Source organism: Hibiscus syriacus, unplaced genomic scaffold (assembly GCF_006381635.1).
Source record: "Hibiscus syriacus cultivar Baekdansim isolate YM2019G1 unplaced genomic scaffold, ASM638163v2 tig00110610_pilon, whole genome shotgun sequence".
Taxonomy (NCBI): domain Eukaryota; kingdom Viridiplantae; phylum Streptophyta; class Magnoliopsida; order Malvales; family Malvaceae; genus Hibiscus; species Hibiscus syriacus.
In genome coordinates, this window is record NW_024062800.1 from 4,484,983 (window position 1) to 4,506,636 (window position 21,654).

Here is a 21,654-nt window from a genome sequence, read left to right on the forward strand (position 1 = left end):
AGATCCGTAATATTTTCTCTAACGGTGTCTAACAGGTAAATAAAAAAATCAGTGATTTTTCGTTAAATACGCCCCAAAGTGGTGGTAGCACGTCACATTAGGGGCTAGGGTTTTTTTGTATTGGGTTTATTATATTTTTATAAATGGACTCTATTTATTTAATATATTGGGCTACATATGTAATATAAATGGACCTTCAAAATGGACTTTACTAATTATACGAATATGTATTTATTTATTTAATATACTAAAATTTTAAAATCTAATTCTACAACCATACCTAGATATTTAAAGCACAATCTATATGCTCTTTTAAAATCATGTCACATATCATATTATTAAAACTGTACTACATTCTTTAAAAACTAATATCATATTAAAACTATATACTATATCACAACTATATATTTTAAAAAAAAAACTTTCACATTAACACTATATATTAATACTAAATTTCAAAATCATAAACCATATTTAAAACTATCCACTTTATATTTATAAGGCCCATTAAAAAAATGCTATCACCGCCGAGATAAAATAGGTGATGGTAGGAGTGATCGAAAATTTGAAGTGTCACAGTGGTATGCCTTTCTTTCCCATTTCCAAATTTCCTAAAAATGGACAAGAGCATTAGATTAATGTTGACACATAAATCACATAATGATCTACCTACAAATTGATCACCAAGAACGTAAGGAATAGTAAAACTCTCTAGATCCTTTAGTTTGGGTGACAATTTACTCGCAAAGTAGAGAAAAATTAGGGGAAATAAGAGATTCAAAATGATGTCGTTTTTGTGTATATTTGAGTTTTTCAAAACAACATTGTTTTTATGCTTCTGCCACATCATCACACATCAGAGAGTTAATGGCAAAGTGAGAAAATTTATTCAATCTGTAAAGTTTAGTAAGAAAGTAGAAAAATTGAAAGTACATGGAGTAGAATATGAGAGAGTGTAAAGTTTAGTGAAGAACGGTGTAATTTACCTAATTTTTAAAAAGGTTAGTTCACTTAGCTTTGCATATTTGGTTTGATCAACCAAAATAACAATTTAATCAACTGAATTGAATCGGATATGATACTTTTTCTATTAATTAGAAAAAATTTCCAGCCCTGAAAAAGATTTTTCTAGCCATCAAATTTTAAAAAAATCTAATTGAAGAAATCGATAATATTACAGAAAATTCATATATTATCAAACTTAACAAAAGAGTAGCCAAAACATCTATATTGAGGTTACACTACTTGAGTTTAGAGAAAAGATAAATTAATTTTCTCCATAGTAAGTTTTATTCATTCAATGAATGATGCTTTCGATATGTATAATTTATCAGTACGGTTGACTTGCATTATAACTATAGATATAAGAAATATTCGATCTTAATAAGTTTTAATTTGATCTGATTTGCTAGAATCATTTTTTTTTAAATCTAATTCAAAGAGAATCATGCCAAATTTGATATGATTTTTTTTAAATTTGGGTCAAAGTCAGATTTAGGGTAACGTACTCTAACTTGACTTGAGATATTTACAAAAGTTCATTATATATGTCATAATATTTACAAAAATATCATTTGATATATATATAATATTTAGGTTAACTTTATGTCATTTTTTTCTTTGCTCCGCCTGCGTCACTTTCAGAAATCTCTAAAGTTTCTTTCCAATCATCTTTAGTTTGATTTCTTCAATTATCTTTAGGTTCAATTTTTTTTGGATCCTAACTTGTGTTTATAATATATGTTAAGGTTTTAATTTTCTAATTTTCTCTGATTATTTTTTATTTTCTTTCAGGTTTTTTTCTTCTTCCCATATTTGTTATTTTTTCCCTTCTTTATTTCAGGTAAAGATCTATATATTTAAATATTTCACTTTCTTTTTCGATCTTGATATGATTTGAAAAAAAAACGATTACAGAAAGCTCACATTTTAAACAAAGAGAAGTTATATCTCGAAAATTGAATATATGAAAAATAAGATGTAATTTTTTTTTTGTGTGTTTTTCTAATTCGTTTAAGATATCGTGTTGTCTTTTTTTTTTCTATGTATGCATATATTTTTTAGTATTGCTGTAGTTCTAAAATTTGTATTGTTATCTTTCATTTATGTATTTCATTATACTATTTTTGAAGTTTATTTTTTGAAATAATAAATCTTAGAAAATATAAAAATATAAAATTATATGAGATTAAACTGATATTGTTTTTATATCTCAGATATCGAAATAGATTCACGGTAGATGCAAACACTTTACTCCTCAACACAAATGAAGTCAAATGAGGACTATAATATTTGTAATAGGAGTCAAAGTCAACAAAAATTTCGTCGTGCTCAACCTTATCGCCATCTCTGATTCGAACCGGATAGGTAAATTTTATAATCAAAGTCCCTTCCATATCTATCTATACCCGGGCCAACCTCCGTTAGAAATGATCTATCAAAAAATTGTCATTTGGCTTATAATAGTATCTTCCAAATCATTCCCATAGGAGAAAACTCTTTATTTAATCATTTGTTAAAACTATTCTTTTACGACCCGAATTTGAGCACCGAGAATGTTAGGGGTGTGAGCGTTCAATCATAAGAGGTTGAGAGTTATCTCGGAAAAAATTATCTTGTGCTTACCCTAGATTAATCAAAATAATTATGCCTTCTTGTTAAGAGTAAATATTCATCTTAAAATCTATTAAAGTAAATTTTAATAGAAAATAATTAGATAAATATGATTTTAATTATGCTTAGTGTATAACTCCATAAATGGTAAATGTATAATTAAATAGACAAAAACAATTAATTAACTAAAATCATATATGGCAAGTAGAAATAAATACATGATATCCGTGACTATGTTTCCATAAAAACTACTGCATGTATTATCTTTTTATTGAATGTTCTCAGTGTAATAGGGAATGTTATTCTTTTTAATAGACTGATTGTTTGTTTACTTCAGAATGATTAAACGCTAAATGATTCAAATGTTGAATGATTCAGAGGCTCTGTATGAATTAGCTCGGAATGTGACATACTGTTTGATAATGACTCTGAATCATTCAGAATGTACTTCTGTGTTGAATCATTCAGCACTGTTTTGCTAAATCAGTCAGGACTGAATCATTCAGAGGTGCGAAACAAACGCGCTGAATGTTGAACGGTTCAACATTCAACGCTGAATGATTCTATTAAGAGGCAAACAAACAGCCCCTTAGAATCAAACATTTGTATTTAAATGATGTGTATATTATTAATAATTAAGAAAGATTTCGAACAAGTTACAGGTAATTTATACATTTTGAATAAAATCATATATTCGATATATTTTTTGAATTAATCATTGGTGTCTATATTCGATACATTTTATACCGTTTAAATAATTTTTTAAATTGAATATGTTTTTTAAATTGTATTTTATAAGTTAAGAAAACACAAGTAACTCTCGTATTTTATCATTGGAAAAACCCGTCAGCGTGCGTCCACACTTTCACCTACTAAGAAATTTTCCTTTATAGTGATTAGTAATTTGTTTTTTCAATAATCTTCTGAACAAATCAACTGAAACTCTTACTTTCACTCAAATATTTTCGCCAAAGCATCATGGAGAAGAAACAGGTAAATAGTATCTTATTTTTATCTACAATTTTATTATCATAATCCCTTATTTATTTTTGGCCTTTTATCCTATACTAATATTTTAATGCTCATATTTTCCTAAAGAAATTGGATTTCAATGAACGAAAGTGATTTTTGTTTAATATAAAGTCTTTTAAATTATATTTATAGAAACGGTAGTATGAATAGGTTGGACTCGATTTTAAAAAAATACTGTTAATATTCAGCATTATAATTTTCTAAAAACAAAATCGTGATTGATTTATATGTAAAAAAAACAAGTTTTCATTGATTCAGATCAATTAAGGTAGTCGGTTCTTTTAAAAAAAATAAAAATATTTTAGATAATAATTTAAAGTTTATTCTACAAATGTATACATAAATTTTTATTATAAAAAATAAAAATAAAATTGAATCAATTCAACTCACTTTGTTTTGAATTATTATTTTTCAACTTATGTTTGAAAACATTCACTTATTATTAGAATAAAAATCGTACTGATTTTTTTTAACAAAATTGAACTGAAACCAATCTAATTTTATGATTCAACTCAATTTTTTTCAAAATTTATGTTCCAATATTTTTGTATATCGTTTGTTATAAAATAACTACATAAATCAATCTTTTATACAAAAATAACCGGAACAATCAACCAAATTAATTTAAAAAAGTTGATATATAATATTTGTTTGTTATATAGCTTTTTAAATATATATGTTTTATTAAAAAAAAAAATTTCATATGAAAACCGTTATTTAAGATAACGCTTTTTGTGGTGTAAAAGGCTCTCTAAATCATTGGAAGCAAAAATTGTTTGATTTTACTTATAGATTAAGAATTACTCAATTAACAAACACTCATCGCATTATCAAATTATATATTTTTTTTATGAATATTTTCTAAATCTACCATCCTTGAAAGTAAAAAAAAAAATTACATATTTAATGAAAAATGTTTTTTAATCCATGAGTAAATTTATTTAAAAAATTAATGCATGAATACCACGTGGCACGCAAGCACAAGTCACAAAGAAAATCCGTAAATACTAAAAAAACAAGAGAAATCAATAGATACGTTGACGACATTGTAGAATTAGTTGGGAAAAGGAGAGAAAATTTGGGGGAAAATGAATGTGAAGCGACCAATTCAAAGCGAGGTTGTGGCGAAGAAGTGTCGAATCTGAAATCCTTGTGAGAGAGGAGAGCGCTAAACGACTATGGCGATGCTAGAAAGCATCGTCGTTTTCACCCTACTCCTTATTTTGATCCTTATCATTATTCTCATCTTTCTCGCCTTCAAACCATGGAGCTTCTTCCCTTTCTCCCTTTTCTCATTCTCTTCTCGCTCTAGCACCGTCAAGGTACCCTCAAATCATTTTTCCCTCGATTTGATCTATTTCGCCTTCCATTTTAGAACAAAATCTCGTTTGCCACCATCGGTTTAGGTTTGATTCTATGTTTCTGATAGCGGATCATTGCCTTTTGAGCTTTGGTGGAGCTGGATTTCTTTTTTGAGGTTTTATTCATTTCTTTTTGGTAGTTACGAGCTTTTTTATATATATTTTCCTATTTTGATTTCTAGATGGATTTCATTGCATAATGTTAGGTTGATCCATTTATCGGCTCTTTATGTGCCATGAATCAATGTGGGGAGTTTATTTAGTAATTTTCTTTTTGGTGGTAATTAGTAATGTTTTGAATAATTTGTACAGGATTCTATAGTTCAGCTTGCAGTTTGCTGATATCCGTGGAAATGCAATTGCTGATTTTCCAAATTTATTACTTCCAAATTTCAAATTATTTTTGTTATTCCTCTATCTTTTCTTCTTTAAATCTGTACAATTTAAATGCATGTGATGGCAGCAAGAGTTGGGATCTTTCTTTTAAACTCTTCATGTGTTTGTGTATCTAAATGCAAAACTGTCATAGAATTTGTTCATATAGATTATATTCTTTCCATTTAATAAAGGGTAATACTTGGAAACTATTGAAGCTTGCTTTCTGTTTGGATCTTTTGTGATCCTGTTTCATTTGACAGTTTACATTGATTTGTAGGATGATGACGTTGAGAGGCCTCTAGTATCAGATGATGTCAATCTCACTCGAGACCAAAGCAATGATTTGACAAGAAATTATGATTTAGAGGGAGCATGTTACCAAAATGAAGCTCTTCTGTGTCCACCTCGTAATGAGGGACTTGCTCACAAACAGCGGATCCCCTCCGCATCTTCCCATTTGGATCAGGGTTGTGACTTTTTGCTTCCATCTTTTACTGTTTTTCTCTTATAATTATGCTTTAACCGTTCTGCTTAAGTGAATCCAATATTAATCATTTATTTTGTACAGGCGATAGCTTGGTGCTAGATGTGATATCTGATCCTTCAGAGGATATTTTGGTTGGGCAGACGCTAAAGCGCCCATTGGCCACAGAGAAACTAATTGAAGCGCTAAAACTTAGTAGACCTGAAAATCAAAGTCAAAACAGTATACAAGAGTTTGTCCCCAAGGCTATCAGTGATCAACGTAATTTCTATTTTCTCCCACTTCTATGAAGAGATTATTCATTCTTCTGATTGATTAAATGTGTAAAGCATGCAATTATATCTTTCAGTTAGAAGTGCTGGAAGTTGCCTCTCCCTTGAGGTTGTCTCTGGTCCTTCTCGTGGATCTCGTTGTTCTGTACAGTCAACAAACACTTCAAGGCTGCGGTTGACCCTAGGGAGAGTTTCTCCAAGTGATTTGTTATTGAAAGATGCAGAGGTTTCCGGAAAACATGCGATGGTAACTTGGAATTCAAATGTAAACTTCTCACAAGTTGTATGACATTAGTTTGCATTTTGTTGCATGTTATATGTGTGGTGCATTAATGTTTCAAATGTTATAAACTCCTGCAGAAACTTAAATGGGAGCTGGTGGACATGGGTAGCCTCAATGGAACACTATTGAATTCTCGACCAATTAATAATCCTGATACTGGAAGTAGGCAATGGAGCCACCCTGTGGAACTTGCAAGTGGAGACACAATTACTCTTGGCACTACCTCGAACATACATGCAAGTCTATGTGCTTTTTTTATTCTGGCATTTTTTTCTTTTGCTTCTGAAATTTCAAAACTTCCTAGATATATAATGTATCATGTTCATAAGTACTGAATTTATGCATGAACAAGAGCTGTTCATCATTCACATCTCCAGCATATTGAGGTATTTGCATTTTCATTCATAACTATCTTTCAAGGGTGCTGATGTAAATTGAAGAACTGAATATTAATGTTGCACTTCTAGTTAACAGTTGATAGGCTGTCTCAATAAGATAAAATCCCATATGGTTAGGATTGTAGACGCAATTGTTTGCGTAGCAGCTGCTTTAGTTTTTTGATAGACTATTGTGGTTAAGTGTTTTCTCGTATGTACACATTGCAGATAGTATAATGTCCATATCAGTTTGTAATGCATGGCTATATTTGCTTTGGTGGAGCTAATTTTATTGATTGCATGTTGTCTTCCGTGACAGGTTCATATTTCATCCCAAAATGAGTGCCTGGTGCCTTTTGGAGTTGGTATGATCTCGGACCCTATGTCATTGCGTCGAGGAGGAAAGAAGCTTCCCATGGAAGATGTTTGCTTTTACCAGTGGCCTCTTCCTGGCATTGAACAGGTTCTCAAGTTATCAAGTTTTTACCTGATGTTTTTATCCTTCTATTAAAAGTAATGAATATTATATCTATTCTGACATTGCAGTTTGGGGTGTTTGGTATATGCGATGGACATGGTGGTGTTGAGGCTGCTCAATATGCGAGCAAGTTAGTATCCCTCTTACATCTTTTAGGGTTCTTCCTAGATGGGTTCTGGTTGCTCGTAGACTTCTCATATTTCGATTAATTATCAGATAAATTTTTTATTTCCCATAGATTAATCGTGTGTTCTAGAGTGTATCATCTTTTTCCATCTGTCTTTTTTTTTTTTGTGTGTTTGTTTAAACAATATCATTTTCATGAGCTTCTGATATGATAAATGCTGACTTAGGCATTTCTTGGTGGATTTCATAATCACCTTCCTACTTTCTAGCTTAACCATTTGATTAACAAAATTTTCATTTTTATCCCTTTCTATCCTTAACAAGCCCTGTTTATAGTGGGAACTTTGTGCTCTAGGTACGAACTTTTGATAGTGCTCAAAGGGATTGTTGGAGGCTTATAAATTTAAGTTAAACAAGTGCAGTTTCATGTATATTTCTTTAGCTTTCTCTCCTCTTCTGTATATGAATTCAAGTGATAAACAGATGGACGATTTGGATATGTTCATATTAGTATATTCTGTTTTCTTTTGTTCTCTTTGGCTATACATATCTTCTCTGTATCGTTCCAATCTTATCTTCTTTGGCTATAAATACACACACATATGTTAAATGAAAAAAAATGTTCTTATTTATTTTCTTGTTCTTCTTCAAACTAGCAATTATTAATTGAAGGCCTAAATTGCATTATTCTTGCAACATGAAGCTTTCAGACCAAGATTTAAGGTTTCTGATTTGACCAAAAAAATTAGCCGCTCTGCTCATTTTAGCCAATATGCAGATTTTGACTCAACTCTTTTACTGAAGTTTCAAGAATTTGATGACCAGGATTCTGCCTGAGATGCTTGCTACCATTTTATCAGATTTTGTTAAAAGAGAGAGGGTTTCGTCACAACATGATGCTTCTGATGTTCTTAAAGATGCATTCTCTCGCACAGAAGCGAGCATGAATCACTATTATGAGGTTTCCCCTCACCTTGATTTTCTTCTTTTCTTTGTTATTCCTGCCATTGACATTTCTTTTTCTGTTTAATTGGTAAATCTCTCTGTGTGTTCTACTGTTTTTTTCCCTTAGCATCTGTCTGTACTATATTTCTGCTGTTATCATTTGTAGATGTGCTACAAGTCTTGTTGAATCATATTCTTTTCAGGCTGTTACACTTATTTTAGTTGATTTTGCATGTCCTTTTGGCATTTTATGATAATTTAATGGGTTGTTGTCTAGCACAGGATCTCCTTCTTCTGCCTTCTTTGACGTTTATGGTGCGCATCATAATAATTCATTCCTTGCAGGGCTGTACTGCAACAGTTCTTCTGGTTTGGGCTGATGATGGTGGAAATTTCTATGCACAATGTGCAAACGTTGGGGATTCAGCTTGTCTTATTAAGTACGTGTTTTATTTTTATTGTTTCAAGTTGTAGGATTTCTAGGGTTATCAGGGTATTTTATGATCAGAGTCTATCACTTGGAGTCTTGAAAAGATTAATATCACTTTGGTCATGCCCTATTGATAATCATATTTAATAAAATTTCTGTATCTTAGGTAATGTTGTAATCTGTAAGTTAAAATATAGGATAAATTGTTGTCAGCAATTCATGAAGAAATCTATTGACATCTGTCAGCAGCTACTTATGCTAGGGCTTTGTTTGGGAATGCTTTTCCAAACGAGCTTTTCCAATGCAAAAGCACCGTTTTTCCAGCTTCTTGGTTTGAGTCAATACTCACGTTTCAAATGTGAATTTTGATTGAAAATGAGTTGTTTGGGAATGCTTATGCGTTTTAAACAGAATTTTGGGCCAAAAGCACTTCCATAAGCATTCCCAAACAGCCCCTTAGTCTTTAATTCATCTAACTATTACCTGATATTGAATACTTGTGATAATCACCTATGTTTACTCTTAGTGTAAATCTCGGATATATGTATGTATCCAATGTGAATACTCAAATTTTAGAAGGTTTTTTTCATATATTTAGATGGTCTTTGGAGGGTCATATCTTTATAATCGTATCTGGATACATCAAACATGGGGGTTGAACATGTGTACTTCAAGAAATATGAAGAGTCCGAGCAATATAGATAGTTGACCATGTAGTGTCATTGCAATGTCTTTTGCCTGTTGTAGTACATCCAGTCATATTGCTGTGTGTGTGTGTATTCTGTTCTCATTTATTTGAAATGAAATTATCATCATAAATTTGCTTTCATTGTTGTGTACTTACTACCAAATTCAATTTTAATGGTACAGTCTCGGAGATGAGCAAATTAAAATGACAGAAGACCATAAACTAACTAGTTATTCTGAAAGGTGTCGCGTTGAAGCTTTAGGGGAGCCGCTAAAAGATGGGGAAACACGAATATGCGGTATTTGTAAATTTATATATCTATTCATTGCGTTCAGGAGATTATACTAGGCGACATTACCAAAAAAGGGTACATATAAAGTAATTGCCCACTTGTTTCAGGTTTGAACCTTGCAAGGATGCTCGGAGACAGATTTCTGAAGCAGCAAGATTCACGTTTTAGTTGCGAGCCCTACATAAGCCAACCAGTGCATATCAATCAAACAAATGGGACATTTGCACTACTAGCAAGGTGATTCTATCATTCCATTTTTGTTTATAATCTGCATGTGAAAACATATTGTGACAGTTTTCGGAATCTATTTTGATGAAAACAAACTATTTTATGTACTGCTTAGCTCATATTTTGTTGCCAAATATTCATTAAATATGAATCCCACTTGTGCAGTGATGGATTCTGGGATGTTGTTAGTGTTAGGAGGGCAATCCAGTTAGCTGCGCAGGTAATTTATTTTAACATAATAATATTACAGCTTCTAGTTGTTTTTTTTTTTTTTTTTGCTCTGGGTTTTTACCAAATAAATGACTAATGGTTTGGGCATCAGACGAGGGAGGGGTCGAAGGAGGAGAAATTGGCAGAGGAGATTGCACATGTGCTGTTGAATGAGGCTAGAACACAGCGAACAAGGGACAACACCTCAATTATTTTCTTAGATTTTGACACCATATCTATGAGAATATCTTGTAAAGTTGATGCTTCTTAAAATCAGTTTTTTTTTAGGTTGAAAAACTAGACAAATGCTATTTTCATTTACAGCTACAAACTTATGTTTTTTTCCTAAACTTTTGATTTTTCAACCCTTAATTTGCTATTTTCATTTCTAGTTTATGGACTCCTGTCGTTTATGGCCTTGAGCGGTCGGCACTCGCTAGGACTGTTTATTTGCTGCATCCGTTGGGCAGCATGTGGGTACTATGGCTGGCTGTTTTAGGCCACGACAGGGTCGGTCGTGACATTCCCGACCGATGGGGACTGTTTCCAGTAAAGTTCGTCGCCGGCAATCCTTTATTCCTGTACCGGCATAATATATATTCAAACCGTTAATCGCTGTTGGATCTCTGTTCGAGGCAAAAATGATTTTAATTTCGTCTCTAGCTATTATTTTACAATCTGGAAAATAATCGATATGATTGTTGATTGGTGAATTAAAATTGTTGCAAGAAATATCAAATCGAGAACCGAGTAACAATCCCCGCTTCCGTTACCCGTGAACTTCAAACCGAGTCGGGTTGCAAGTGTTGACCGTGAGTGAATTTATTAGTTTTAGTACATTATACTCATGTTAAATTTTAGACTAAATTAGTAATTATTATTAATTTGTAGGTTCTGATTTGGGCCGTACTTCTACTCGAGTTAACTGTAGTAGACGATATTACCGACGTCAGTGTTGTCGAGGTGTCTCTTATTGGTGCTATAATTATTGTTTGAAATGCATGAATTATTTGGTTGTCTGATGAAATTATTGTGGGCATGTTGATTGTGGAATTGATTGCACATCTGTATTCAGAATTTATGTCATGCGACTGTGTATCTGTTGGAATTGCAATTATGTGAGCATACTAATTGTCTGGAACTTTTGGAACTGAAATACATGCCTCAGAATATGTATATGTTTCAGATTTAATAAATGCATCAGGAATAGTATTATTCGGATCAGATTAGATATCAGGTATTCTGCCATTTTGCATTTATATTGGGGTAAAATTTTGGTATGATAAGTTCAATGCATTAACTCGACGGGGTGAATGTCACTTTTCAGATTCAGTAAGCTTCGCCTTTGTGGCAGACCCCACTTACATAATGTGAGGGATGGATATAGTGCGGTTTTGGGGAACCAATAGTTGAGATTGATGTATGGGTGGGTGTATGAACATTTGCATAACATCTTAACTGTCATGTTTGTTGATGATTCGATATGTCAATATGATTTGTAAATGCTTCAGATTATGCTTGTACTTATTTATATATGCACTTTAGAGACACATTTAACCTCGTTGCTTACTCCCCCATAGTCTCTTCTTTCAGATACTCGAACTAGGACCCGGTACTTGGAGTTATGTCTTACTACATAACTCATTATTTCTATAGTATGAATATTTATATGAATTTATTGTTAATTTCTTTATTTATTATTTTATTTGGATATATTTATTAAGGTTTACTTATTTTAGGACATTGGGCATTATTTTATTTTTTTCCGAATGATTGATAAGATTTTTATACTTATGTTGGTTTTCAATTGATTTATTGTTTAAAAATATTTAGTTTGGGTTTTTCACAGCCTTCTAGTATTTTATAACTATTTACGAGTTACAAAAAATCAAAATTAATTTATTGAGGGATAAGTTTTATCATGATTCTCGAGATTCGACTTAATTTCTTCTTGGTTTGGATTCGGGGTTATATTTTACCGATGTGTGTACTTCTCCAATACGCTCTATCGACAATTTAAATATTATATAATCTTTGTCAACCACTTCACAAAATACATATGGCTATATCCTTTAAAGTGCAAGTATGATGCTCGCGATACTTTCATCCGTTTTAAAGCCGTTTTTGAAAAGTTCTTCACCGTTGAAATTAAAACAATTTACTCCAAAAATGGAGGTGAATACCAGGCCTTACTTCCATTTTCACCGTCAATGAAATTTCCCATCTTACATCTCCTCCCCACACCCGTAAGCATAATGGCTTTGTTGAACGTCGACACCGACACATAGTCGAAACAGGTCTCTCCGTTCTTTCCCATGCCTCTATGCCTTTATCTTATTGGTCATATGTCGTTTCCACAGTCGTTTATCTTATAAATCGTATGCCTACACCTACCCTTCATAATGGCTCCTCATACTTCAAACTTTTTTGCACTCTTCCTAACTATAGTAAACTCCGAAGTTTTAGGTGCCTTTGTAATCCATGGCTACGTCGCTATGAATATCATAAAATTGAACCCAAATCAACACCTTGTCTCTTTATTGGTTACTCATCTACTCAGTGTCTATCTCTGCCTTGATATGTCTTCTCGTCACCTATATACTTCTCGCCATGTTTGTTTTATTGAAACCGTCTTCCCTTTTACACAACATGCTCCCACACATCCAATAGTTACTCCTGTTAGTAATTCTGAATGGTGCTCATTGTCTATACCAATCATTACTTCATCTGCCTCCACACCTACTACTACACTCGCCTCTGCTACTCCATCTCCTTCCACCACTCCATCTAATCCCAACCTTCAACCGTCTTCCCCACCTACACTAGATCAAACCGTTTCACCAAATATTACACTAAATCCATCTGAACTACCAATTCTTCCCACCTCCACTCAACATGAATTACCAACCACCACTGCCATACAGTCACCCTCACCTCCTCGTGTCGTTGTTACTCGTTCCAAACACAATATACGCAAACCCATTTAAAAATTCAACCTTCATGCACAACTCCACCACCCTACCCGTGAACTAACCACATTAACTTAAGACTTAAAAGACCTTAGGAGGTGGCGCACTATGTCAGATGAATTTGATGCTCTTCTTCGCAACAGAACATGGGAGCTTGTTCCGCCGCGCCCCACTCAAAATTTTGGTAGGCTGTAAATGGATATTACGCACTAAATATCATCCTGATGGCTCTCTTGACAGGTACAAAGCCCGTCTAGTCGTAAAAGGCTTCCATCAACGTCCGGGTGTTGATTTCACCGAAAATTTTAGTCCAGTTGTTAAACCAACCACTGTGCGCCTGGTACTTAGTGTTGGTAAAATAGACTGCAAAACTACACCGTTAGCACTGACTGGAAATATAAACAATAATTAAAAGGAAAAGATTCGTAAACCGTGCCGTGGTATAACCACTGCCTTAGAAACGAATTCGCCCCGATGTGTGTAATCGCTACAGTAGGCGGACCGTCCCCCGAGGTTAACACGGTCGCTCCGAATTTCTTACACCCAAAACTGGAGTGGACTGCTGATGGTATTGTACTTCTGATCGGAAAGCACACAGAGAGAACTTTAGAAAACACTTGGAGAGTGAATTCTGAAATGTTGAGAGTAAGTTGAGAAGCTTAATATAGCTCTCTATTTATAGGCTAGAAATAGGGTTAAAATCGTCCATAAAATTTTAGGATTAAATCTCTTCTTTGTAACAGCTGAAACGTCTAGATGAACCTGACTCAGAAATAGTCCAGGTTCATTGCATCATTATTCAACTGTTATAACTCCCGAAATTATATCATGTAACCCCTGGAATTAAATCAAATAACTCCTGTAACTCCTGATATTAACAGCTTGTCCCCTTTGTACAAAGCTGGAAATCAGTCCAGATACATCTTAACGTTTTTTTGATTTAATTTAGGAAAAGCTGTTTAATTTCTGATAACTCTCATAAACCAGCTGTTATCATTTAAATTTAAACAGTCCTCAGCAGCCTATAAATACCAGTTGAAATCTTTCACATTTTCCATTTGTTTCTTTCAAAGAGAAATTCCTCAAGAATTTTCTCTAAAAAGATAGTATTCGCACGGACGTGTCGAAGACACGTATTACCATGACCACGACCACGACCACGACCACGAGCCGAGCCAAGCCGTGCCGTGCTGAGCTGAGACGAGACGGACGGCGGCGGCGGCGATGCGCGAGGTCCCCTTGTTCTTTTTCACTCAACAAGGAAGTGGGAAATCCAAACCATAAATACCCATTCCCAATAGTATTTTCAATACTATATGGGATTGAGCATTACCAACATTCCCCCACTAATGCAAAAGAATTCTTGTGAAACTCGAAAACCAACTTTCCAGAAGAGCAATAGCGAGATTAGTTGCTTAAGAACTAGTGAACGTAACTAGAACTAGTACATAGTGATAATGAGCAATCCTTCTCTTAGATAAGTGAAACTAGTCTAGAACTTTCTAAGATGGGGGTAAACTCATAACACACAACTAACCCCTTCATCCACCTGAGTCCTCGATGTGTAAGATATATATATATACAAAAGTATATATTTGGCCATCTTACCTTAGGATTCTAGTAAGTGTGCTAGAAAAATGGGCCAACATTTTTCATAGAAGGCAGCTAACCCTTCTCACTTACATAGGTTATTTCATCAAGTTTATCTCGATATAAACCACCCTTAACAGGGATATGAAATAATTAAGAGCTTTTATAAAAGCTCAACCTCACAAAGAGTATGGTGACTTTCTTCAAGTTCATTATAAATGAACTACCCAAACTCTGGGCTAAGAAGTCATTAAGAATAAATATTCAGCCTCATTTATCGGTAAATTCAATAAGTCCTTCTCACTAGAACCATCCAAATACTTGGATTTGAATTTATTAAGAGTTTAACAAACTCAACCTTTCTGTTGGTAAGTTCATTATTTCCTTCTCACTTAGGAATACCCACTCAAATTGGGTTATAAACTTATTAAGAATAGATATTCAGCCAAAATTGGTAAATTCATCAAGTCTTTCTCACTAAGACCACCCAAAGTCTGGGCTATGAATTTATTAAGAGCACTTAAGCTCATCCTGGGCATGCACATTATTCGTCATAGGGATAGGAAGTAGGAATGTGCACTATGAGTCTTTCCATGGTTTCATTTGACCACATGGAACTTAGATAACTAAGTTGGGTATCCACCATGAATTCCTCAACCAATGGGTTTGAGACACATCCCCCTCGATGAATCTAGGACCAACTTCCGACTTAACCCTTTGGTAAGCAGATCTGCTAGGTTCCTTTCCGACTTCACATACTCTAAAGAGAGTACTCCATTATTTATTAAGCGTCTAACTGATTCATTTCTTATGCCAATGTGTCTTTTCTTACCATTGTAAGCTTGGTTCTTAGCCACACATATCGCAGCTTGTGAATCACACAACAATGAAACTGGAGGAGTCGGTCTTCCCCACAACGGAATATCTGCTAACAAGCTTCTGAGCCACTCGGCTTCTTGCCCAGCTAGGTCAAGAGCTATAAACTCTGACTCCATGTAGAACGAGCAATACAAGTATGCTTTGATGATTTCCACGAGATTGCTGCTCCACCCAAAGTAAAAACATACCCGCTCGTAGAACTTACCTCATCATTATCAGAAACCCAGTTGGCATCACAATATCCTTCTAGTACCACAGGAAAGCCAACAAACTCAAGTTTCCAATCCAAAGTACCCTTAAGATACTTCAGTAAGCATTTAAGAGCAATCCAGTGCTCACCACTCGGATTATGAGTATATCTACTCAGTCTACTCACAGCATAAGCAATATCAGGCCGAGTAAGTTAATTAAGAACATTAAGCTCCCAATTAATTTAGCAGATTCAATTTGGGAAATGCTACTTCCTTTATTCTTAACTAGATGTATGCTAGGTTCATAAGGAGTTCGAACATGGACGACATCAAAACTGTCAAATTTCTTTAGCACTTTCTCTATATAATATGCTTGACATAAAGAAAATCCCTTCTCAGTTTTGGTAACTTTGACTCTTAAGATTACATCTACTTCTCCCAAATCTGTCATCTCAAACTTAGTGGACAAGAAATTTTTAACTTTGCTAATAGACTCAATGTTAGAATTGAAAATCAACATGTCATCAACATAAAGACTTATGATAACACATTCAGTGTCAAACATCTTCGAATACACACAAGCATCCGAACCATTCATAACAAAACCAAAACTAAGAATAGTTTTATGAAATTTCTCATACCACTGTTTAGGAGCCTGCTTAAGTCCATAGAGTGACTTTTTGAGTCTACAGACTTTGTCTTCCATACCAGGTACTTCAAAACCTAGTGGTTGCTCCATATAAATCTCTTCATCTAGATCTCCATTCAAGAAAGCAGTCTTAACATCCATTTGATGTACCTACAACTTATGAATAGGGGCTAGTGAAAATAATGCATGAATCATTGAGATTTTTGTAACAGGAGAGTATGTATCAAAGTAGTCTAAACCAAACCTTTGAGTGAACCCTTTGACAACTAACCTTGCCTTGTACCACTGAATCGAACCATCTAGCCTTAGTTTCTTCCGGAAGATCCATTTGTTAGAGATTGGTTTGAATCCCTTAGGTAAGTCAACTAATTCCCAAGTATGATTAGACATTATCGATTCTAGTTCATCATTAACAACGCTTTTCCAAAAACTAGCATCGATAGATCTTATAGCTTCTTCAAAAGTTTTAGGATCCTCATCTAATAGAAAAATATGAGCTATAAGATCTGAAATGGAGTCTAAATCATTTATTTCAGAAATAAAGGAAGTAATAAAGTCTGGTCCAAAAGAGGTTTCAACTCTTTGCCTTTTACTTCTTCTAGGCTCAAAATCAATTTGTTCAGAAGACCTAGCAGGATTACTAGAAGAAGTTAATGGAATATATTATATTTGTGTTTCAATATTTATTCTCGGTTCCTTTAAAGGAAAAGTATTTTCAAAGAAAACAACATCCCTTGACTCACAAATAGAATAATCTTGTAAAAGCATGAATCTGCATGCAGCACTATTCGTAGCATACCCTATAAACACTGCATCAACGGTTTTAGGTCCGATGGTGGACTTCTTAAAGTCTGGCAAACCCACTTTAGCCAGACACCCCCACACTTTTAAGGTATTGTAAATTAGGAGCATATCCTTTCCACAATTCATATGGGGTAGAATCTAATTTCTTATGAGGAACTCGGTTCAAGATATGAGTTGACGATAGAATGGCTTCCCCCCCATGTTATCAAATAACCCTGAACTTATTAGTAAAGAATTCATCATCTCTTTTAAAGTTCTATTTTTCCTTTCGGCTATACCATTCTGTTGAGGAAAATAGGGGGCTGAAGTTTCATGAATTATGTCATTCTTTTCACAAATATCTTTTAAGAAATTAGATCTATATTCACCACCTCTATCATATCTAACCCGTTTGATTCTCCTATCTAACTGATTTTCAACTTATGCCTTATAAATAAGAAAGAAGTTTTCAGCTTCATCTTTAGTCCTTAAGAGATAAACTTTTGTATATCTTGAATAATCATCTACAAAAGTTATGTAGTAGTGTTTTCCTCCTTTACTTTCAATGTTTCTAAAATCTGCTAAATCAGTATGAATAAGTTCTAACAACTCAGTCTTTCTGTTAGAAACAGTCTTAAAGTGAGGTCTAATATACTTAGCTTCTACACAAATCTCACATTTGTTAAAGCTAGTTGTGTCTAGTTTAGGCAGAACATTCATATTTATTAATTTCTTTAAAGAATGAATATTCACGTGTTCTAATCTAGCATGCCACATATCAATGGATTCAACAATATAAGTAGAAGTGGTAGCTTTATTTTCATTAAATTGAGTTTCTATGACAAATAAACCATTGCTTAAAACCTCTTTCCCAACATAATCACCATTTCAGGAAAGTACAAGTTTATCTGCCTCAAAAACTAACTTAATGCCTGCCTTATTCAGAGGCCCACCACTTATCAAATTTCTATGCAAGGCAGGTACATACAGAACATTATTTAAAGCCAGAGTTTTACCAGAGGTCAGCTTGAGTAAAACCTTGCCTTTGCCTAGCACTTCAGAGCTGCTAGAGTTCCCCATGTACACACGTTCACCTACATTCCCATCCTCGAATTCGGTGAAAAACTCCTTCCTTGCGCAGAAATGCTTTGAAGCGCCAGTGTCAACAACCAATTCCGAACTATTTTCCACCAGATTGACTTCTGAGACCACCGCAGTAATGATCTCATCATCTTCTTCTACAACATGTATCTGTGGCTTGTTTTCATTCTAGCAGTCTGAGCGGTGTTGCCATTGGTAAGCTTTGTGGCCGGGTAAACCGCAGACATAGCACTTGAGCATCTTTCCTTCAGGTTTGGCCTTTCCTGACTTCTTGAAGTTGGTAGCCTTCTGAGGTGTTATCTTCTTGTCTTGATTCCCACGTTTCATGATCTTCTTAAATTTAGACTCAACCAAGTTAGCTCTAAAAGATAAAGTACTCATAGAATTAGTAAGCTTATCTTTTAAATGGTTGGCTTCTTCAATTTTCATATGGCCCACGAGCTCTTCAAGAGAAATTTCTCTCTTCTTATGCTTAAGAGAGTTGCGGTAGCCAGACCATGACTTGGGCAGCTTCTCAATGAGAACATTGACTTGCAACACCTCGCACATTCGCATCCCTTCGGCGATGATGTCAGCGACTAGGTTCTCATAGTCATGGACTTGATCCATTATCGGCTTGTCATCAGTCATCAGGAATTTGAGCCATTCGCCGACAATGTACTTCTTGATGCCAGAATCGTCCGCACCATATTTTTATCGAGAGTATCCCATATTGCCTTGGCACTCCATTTTCTAAGGAACATATCAAATAATTTATTTGACATGTGACTGAGCAGATGTCCTCGTACCGTTTTGTTGTCTTTCTCGTACTTCTCGTAGGTAGCGAGTGCAGCAGCGAAAGTTGCTAGGGCATCATCATTGAGGACTGCATCAGCATCATTACCGGTAGCTGGGTTTGGCGTCATGGTAGGTGGTGGCTTGAGCAACACGTAGTTAACATCAAGTTGCTCGAAGAATATCAGGATTCTTTGGGACCACCTTCTATAATTCTTTTCATCAAGTGCATCGAGCTTGAAAAGATCGGGTATCAATTTGCTCAAAGGTGTTGACATGATTGTAGTATATTTGAATTCGTTTCTAAATTGTTGGTAAAATAGACTGCAAAATTACATCGTTAGCATTGACTGGAAATATAAACAGTAATTAAAAGGAACATATTCGTAAACCTTGTCGTGGTATAACCACTACCTTAGAAACTAATTCGCCCCGATGTGTGTAATCGCTGTAGTAGGCGGACCGTTCCCTGAGGTTAACATGGTCGCTCCGAATTTCGTACACCTGAAACTGGAGTGGATTACTGATGGTATTGCACTTCTGATCGGAAAGCACACAGAGAAAACTTTAGAAAACACTTGGAGAGTGAATTCTGAAATGTTGAGAGTAAGTTGAGAAGCTGAATATAGCTCTCTATTTATAGGCTAGAAATAGGGTTAAAATCGTCCATAAAATTTCAGGATTAAATATCTTCTTTGTAACAGCTGAAACGTCTAGATGAACCTGACTCAGAAATAGTCCAGGTTCATTGCATCATTATTCAGCTGTTATAACTCCCGAAATTATATCATGTAACCCCTGGAATTAAATCAAATAACTCCTGATATTAACAGTTTGTAAATCAGTCCAGATACATCTTAACGTTTTTTTATTTAATTTAGGAAAAGCTATTTAATTTCTGATAACTCTCATAAACCTGCTGTTATCATTTAAATTTAAACAGTCCTCAGTAGCCTATAAATACCAGTTGAAATCTTTCACATTTTTCCATTTGTTTCTTTCAAAGAGAAATTCCTCTAAAAATATAGTATCCGCGCGAACGTGTCGAAGACACGTATTACCACGGACACGACCACGACCACGTACCGTGCAGTGTCGTGTCGAGCCGAGACGGACGGCGGCGGTGGTGCATGAGAGTCCCTCTTGCTCTCTTTTACTCAACAAGGAAGTGGGAAATCCAAACCATAAATACCCATTCCCAATAATATTTCCAATACTATGTGGGATTGAGCATTACCAACACTTAGCCTTGCTGTTAGTCGTAGATGGGACCTTCATCAGCTAAATGTCAATAATGCCTTCCTTCAAGGCAGTCTTTCATATTATGTGTTTATGTCTCAATCTTCTGGATTCATCGACCATGATAATCCGAATTATGTGTTTCGGCTTTGAAAAGCTATCTATGGGCCTAAACAAGCTCTACGTGCTTGGTATCATGAACTACGGTCGTTCTTATTATGTTCTGGATTTATTAACTCCGTTGTCGATGCTTCATTGTTTGTCATTCATGACCTCAGTACTATAAGTTATCTCTTATTGTCTATGTTGATGATCTTATCATCACCGACAATACCTCTTCCGCTATGTCTCAGTTTCTTCAACACCCATCCTCTTGGTTCTGATTGAAGGATCTTGGTCACTTGGATTATTTTCTTTGTGTTGAGGTCATTCCCCATGCAGATGGTTTATTTCTCAGTCAGCTCAAATACATTGCTGACCTTCTTAACAGAGCTAATCAAATGAATGACGCTAAAACGGTTTCAACACCTATGTCCACCTCGATGCCTCTCACATTACATTCTAGTTCTCCATTAGGAGTTGTCGTTGCCTATCATAACATTATCGGAAGCCTTCAGTATCTCTTGTTAACACGATCTGACATATCCTAAGTTGTTAACAAGTTATCACAATTCATGCATCAACCAATGATCGACCATTGGACTGCTTTCAAACGTTTATTACGCTATCTCTGTGGTACCTTGGATCATGGCCTCTTTATCAATCGTCATTTTCCCCTTTCCCTTCATGCTTTCTCTGATGTTGATTGGGCTGGTGAAAAAGATGGCTTTACTTCTACAAGTGCTTATATCATCTATCTTGGTCGCAATCCCATTTATTGGAGCTCGAAGAAACAAAAAACGGTTGCTCGATCTTCTACCGAAGCTGAGTATCACTCCGTGGCTGATACAACTGTTGAATTACGTTGGCTGTGCTCCCTTCTATCTGAACTTGGTATCATCATACCACAACAGCCGATAATATATTGCGACAATGTTGGAGCCACACATCTCTGTGCTAATCCGATATAAACATGTTGCGCTTGACTACCACTTTATCCGTGAACAAGTACAAAGTAATTGTGTTCGTGTGTCTCATATTTCCACCACCGACTAGCTTGTTGATACTCTCACCAAACCGTTACCTTGCCAACAGTTCATCAATGTCGTCAACAAGATTGGCCTCGATTCAGCGTCGTCCATCTTACGGGGGCATTATTTTGTTGTTGGGATTATTCTTTTCT

General features: G+C 34.8%; 1 protein-coding gene across 3 annotated transcripts; it reads left to right on the forward strand.

The window, feature by feature from the left end:
• The first annotated feature begins 4,692 nt into the window (after window positions 1-4,692).
• Window positions 4,693-10,591, forward strand: LOC120135449 (protein phosphatase 2C 70-like). Of its 3 annotated transcripts, none has more exons than XM_039151710.1 (13): window positions 4,693-4,967; window positions 5,662-5,851; window positions 5,953-6,129; window positions 6,218-6,405; window positions 6,501-6,659; window positions 7,120-7,263; window positions 7,347-7,408; window positions 8,230-8,365; window positions 8,695-8,789; window positions 9,650-9,765; window positions 9,867-9,996; window positions 10,153-10,207; window positions 10,310-10,591. In XM_039151710.1, exons 1-13 carry the CDS (start codon window positions 4,824-4,826, stop codon window positions 10,466-10,468), a joined length of 1,755 nt encoding a protein of 584 aa, XP_039007641.1. In that variant the 5' UTR covers window positions 4,693-4,823; the 3' UTR covers window positions 10,469-10,591. The 3 variants fall into 3 exon arrangements, with proteins under 3 accessions (XP_039007641.1, XP_039007643.1, XP_039007642.1); XM_039151712.1 differs by having other exon boundaries at window positions 6,218-6,387; XM_039151711.1 differs by having other exon boundaries at window positions 6,230-6,405.
• The last annotated feature ends 11,063 nt before the right edge of the window (window positions 10,592-21,654 follow it).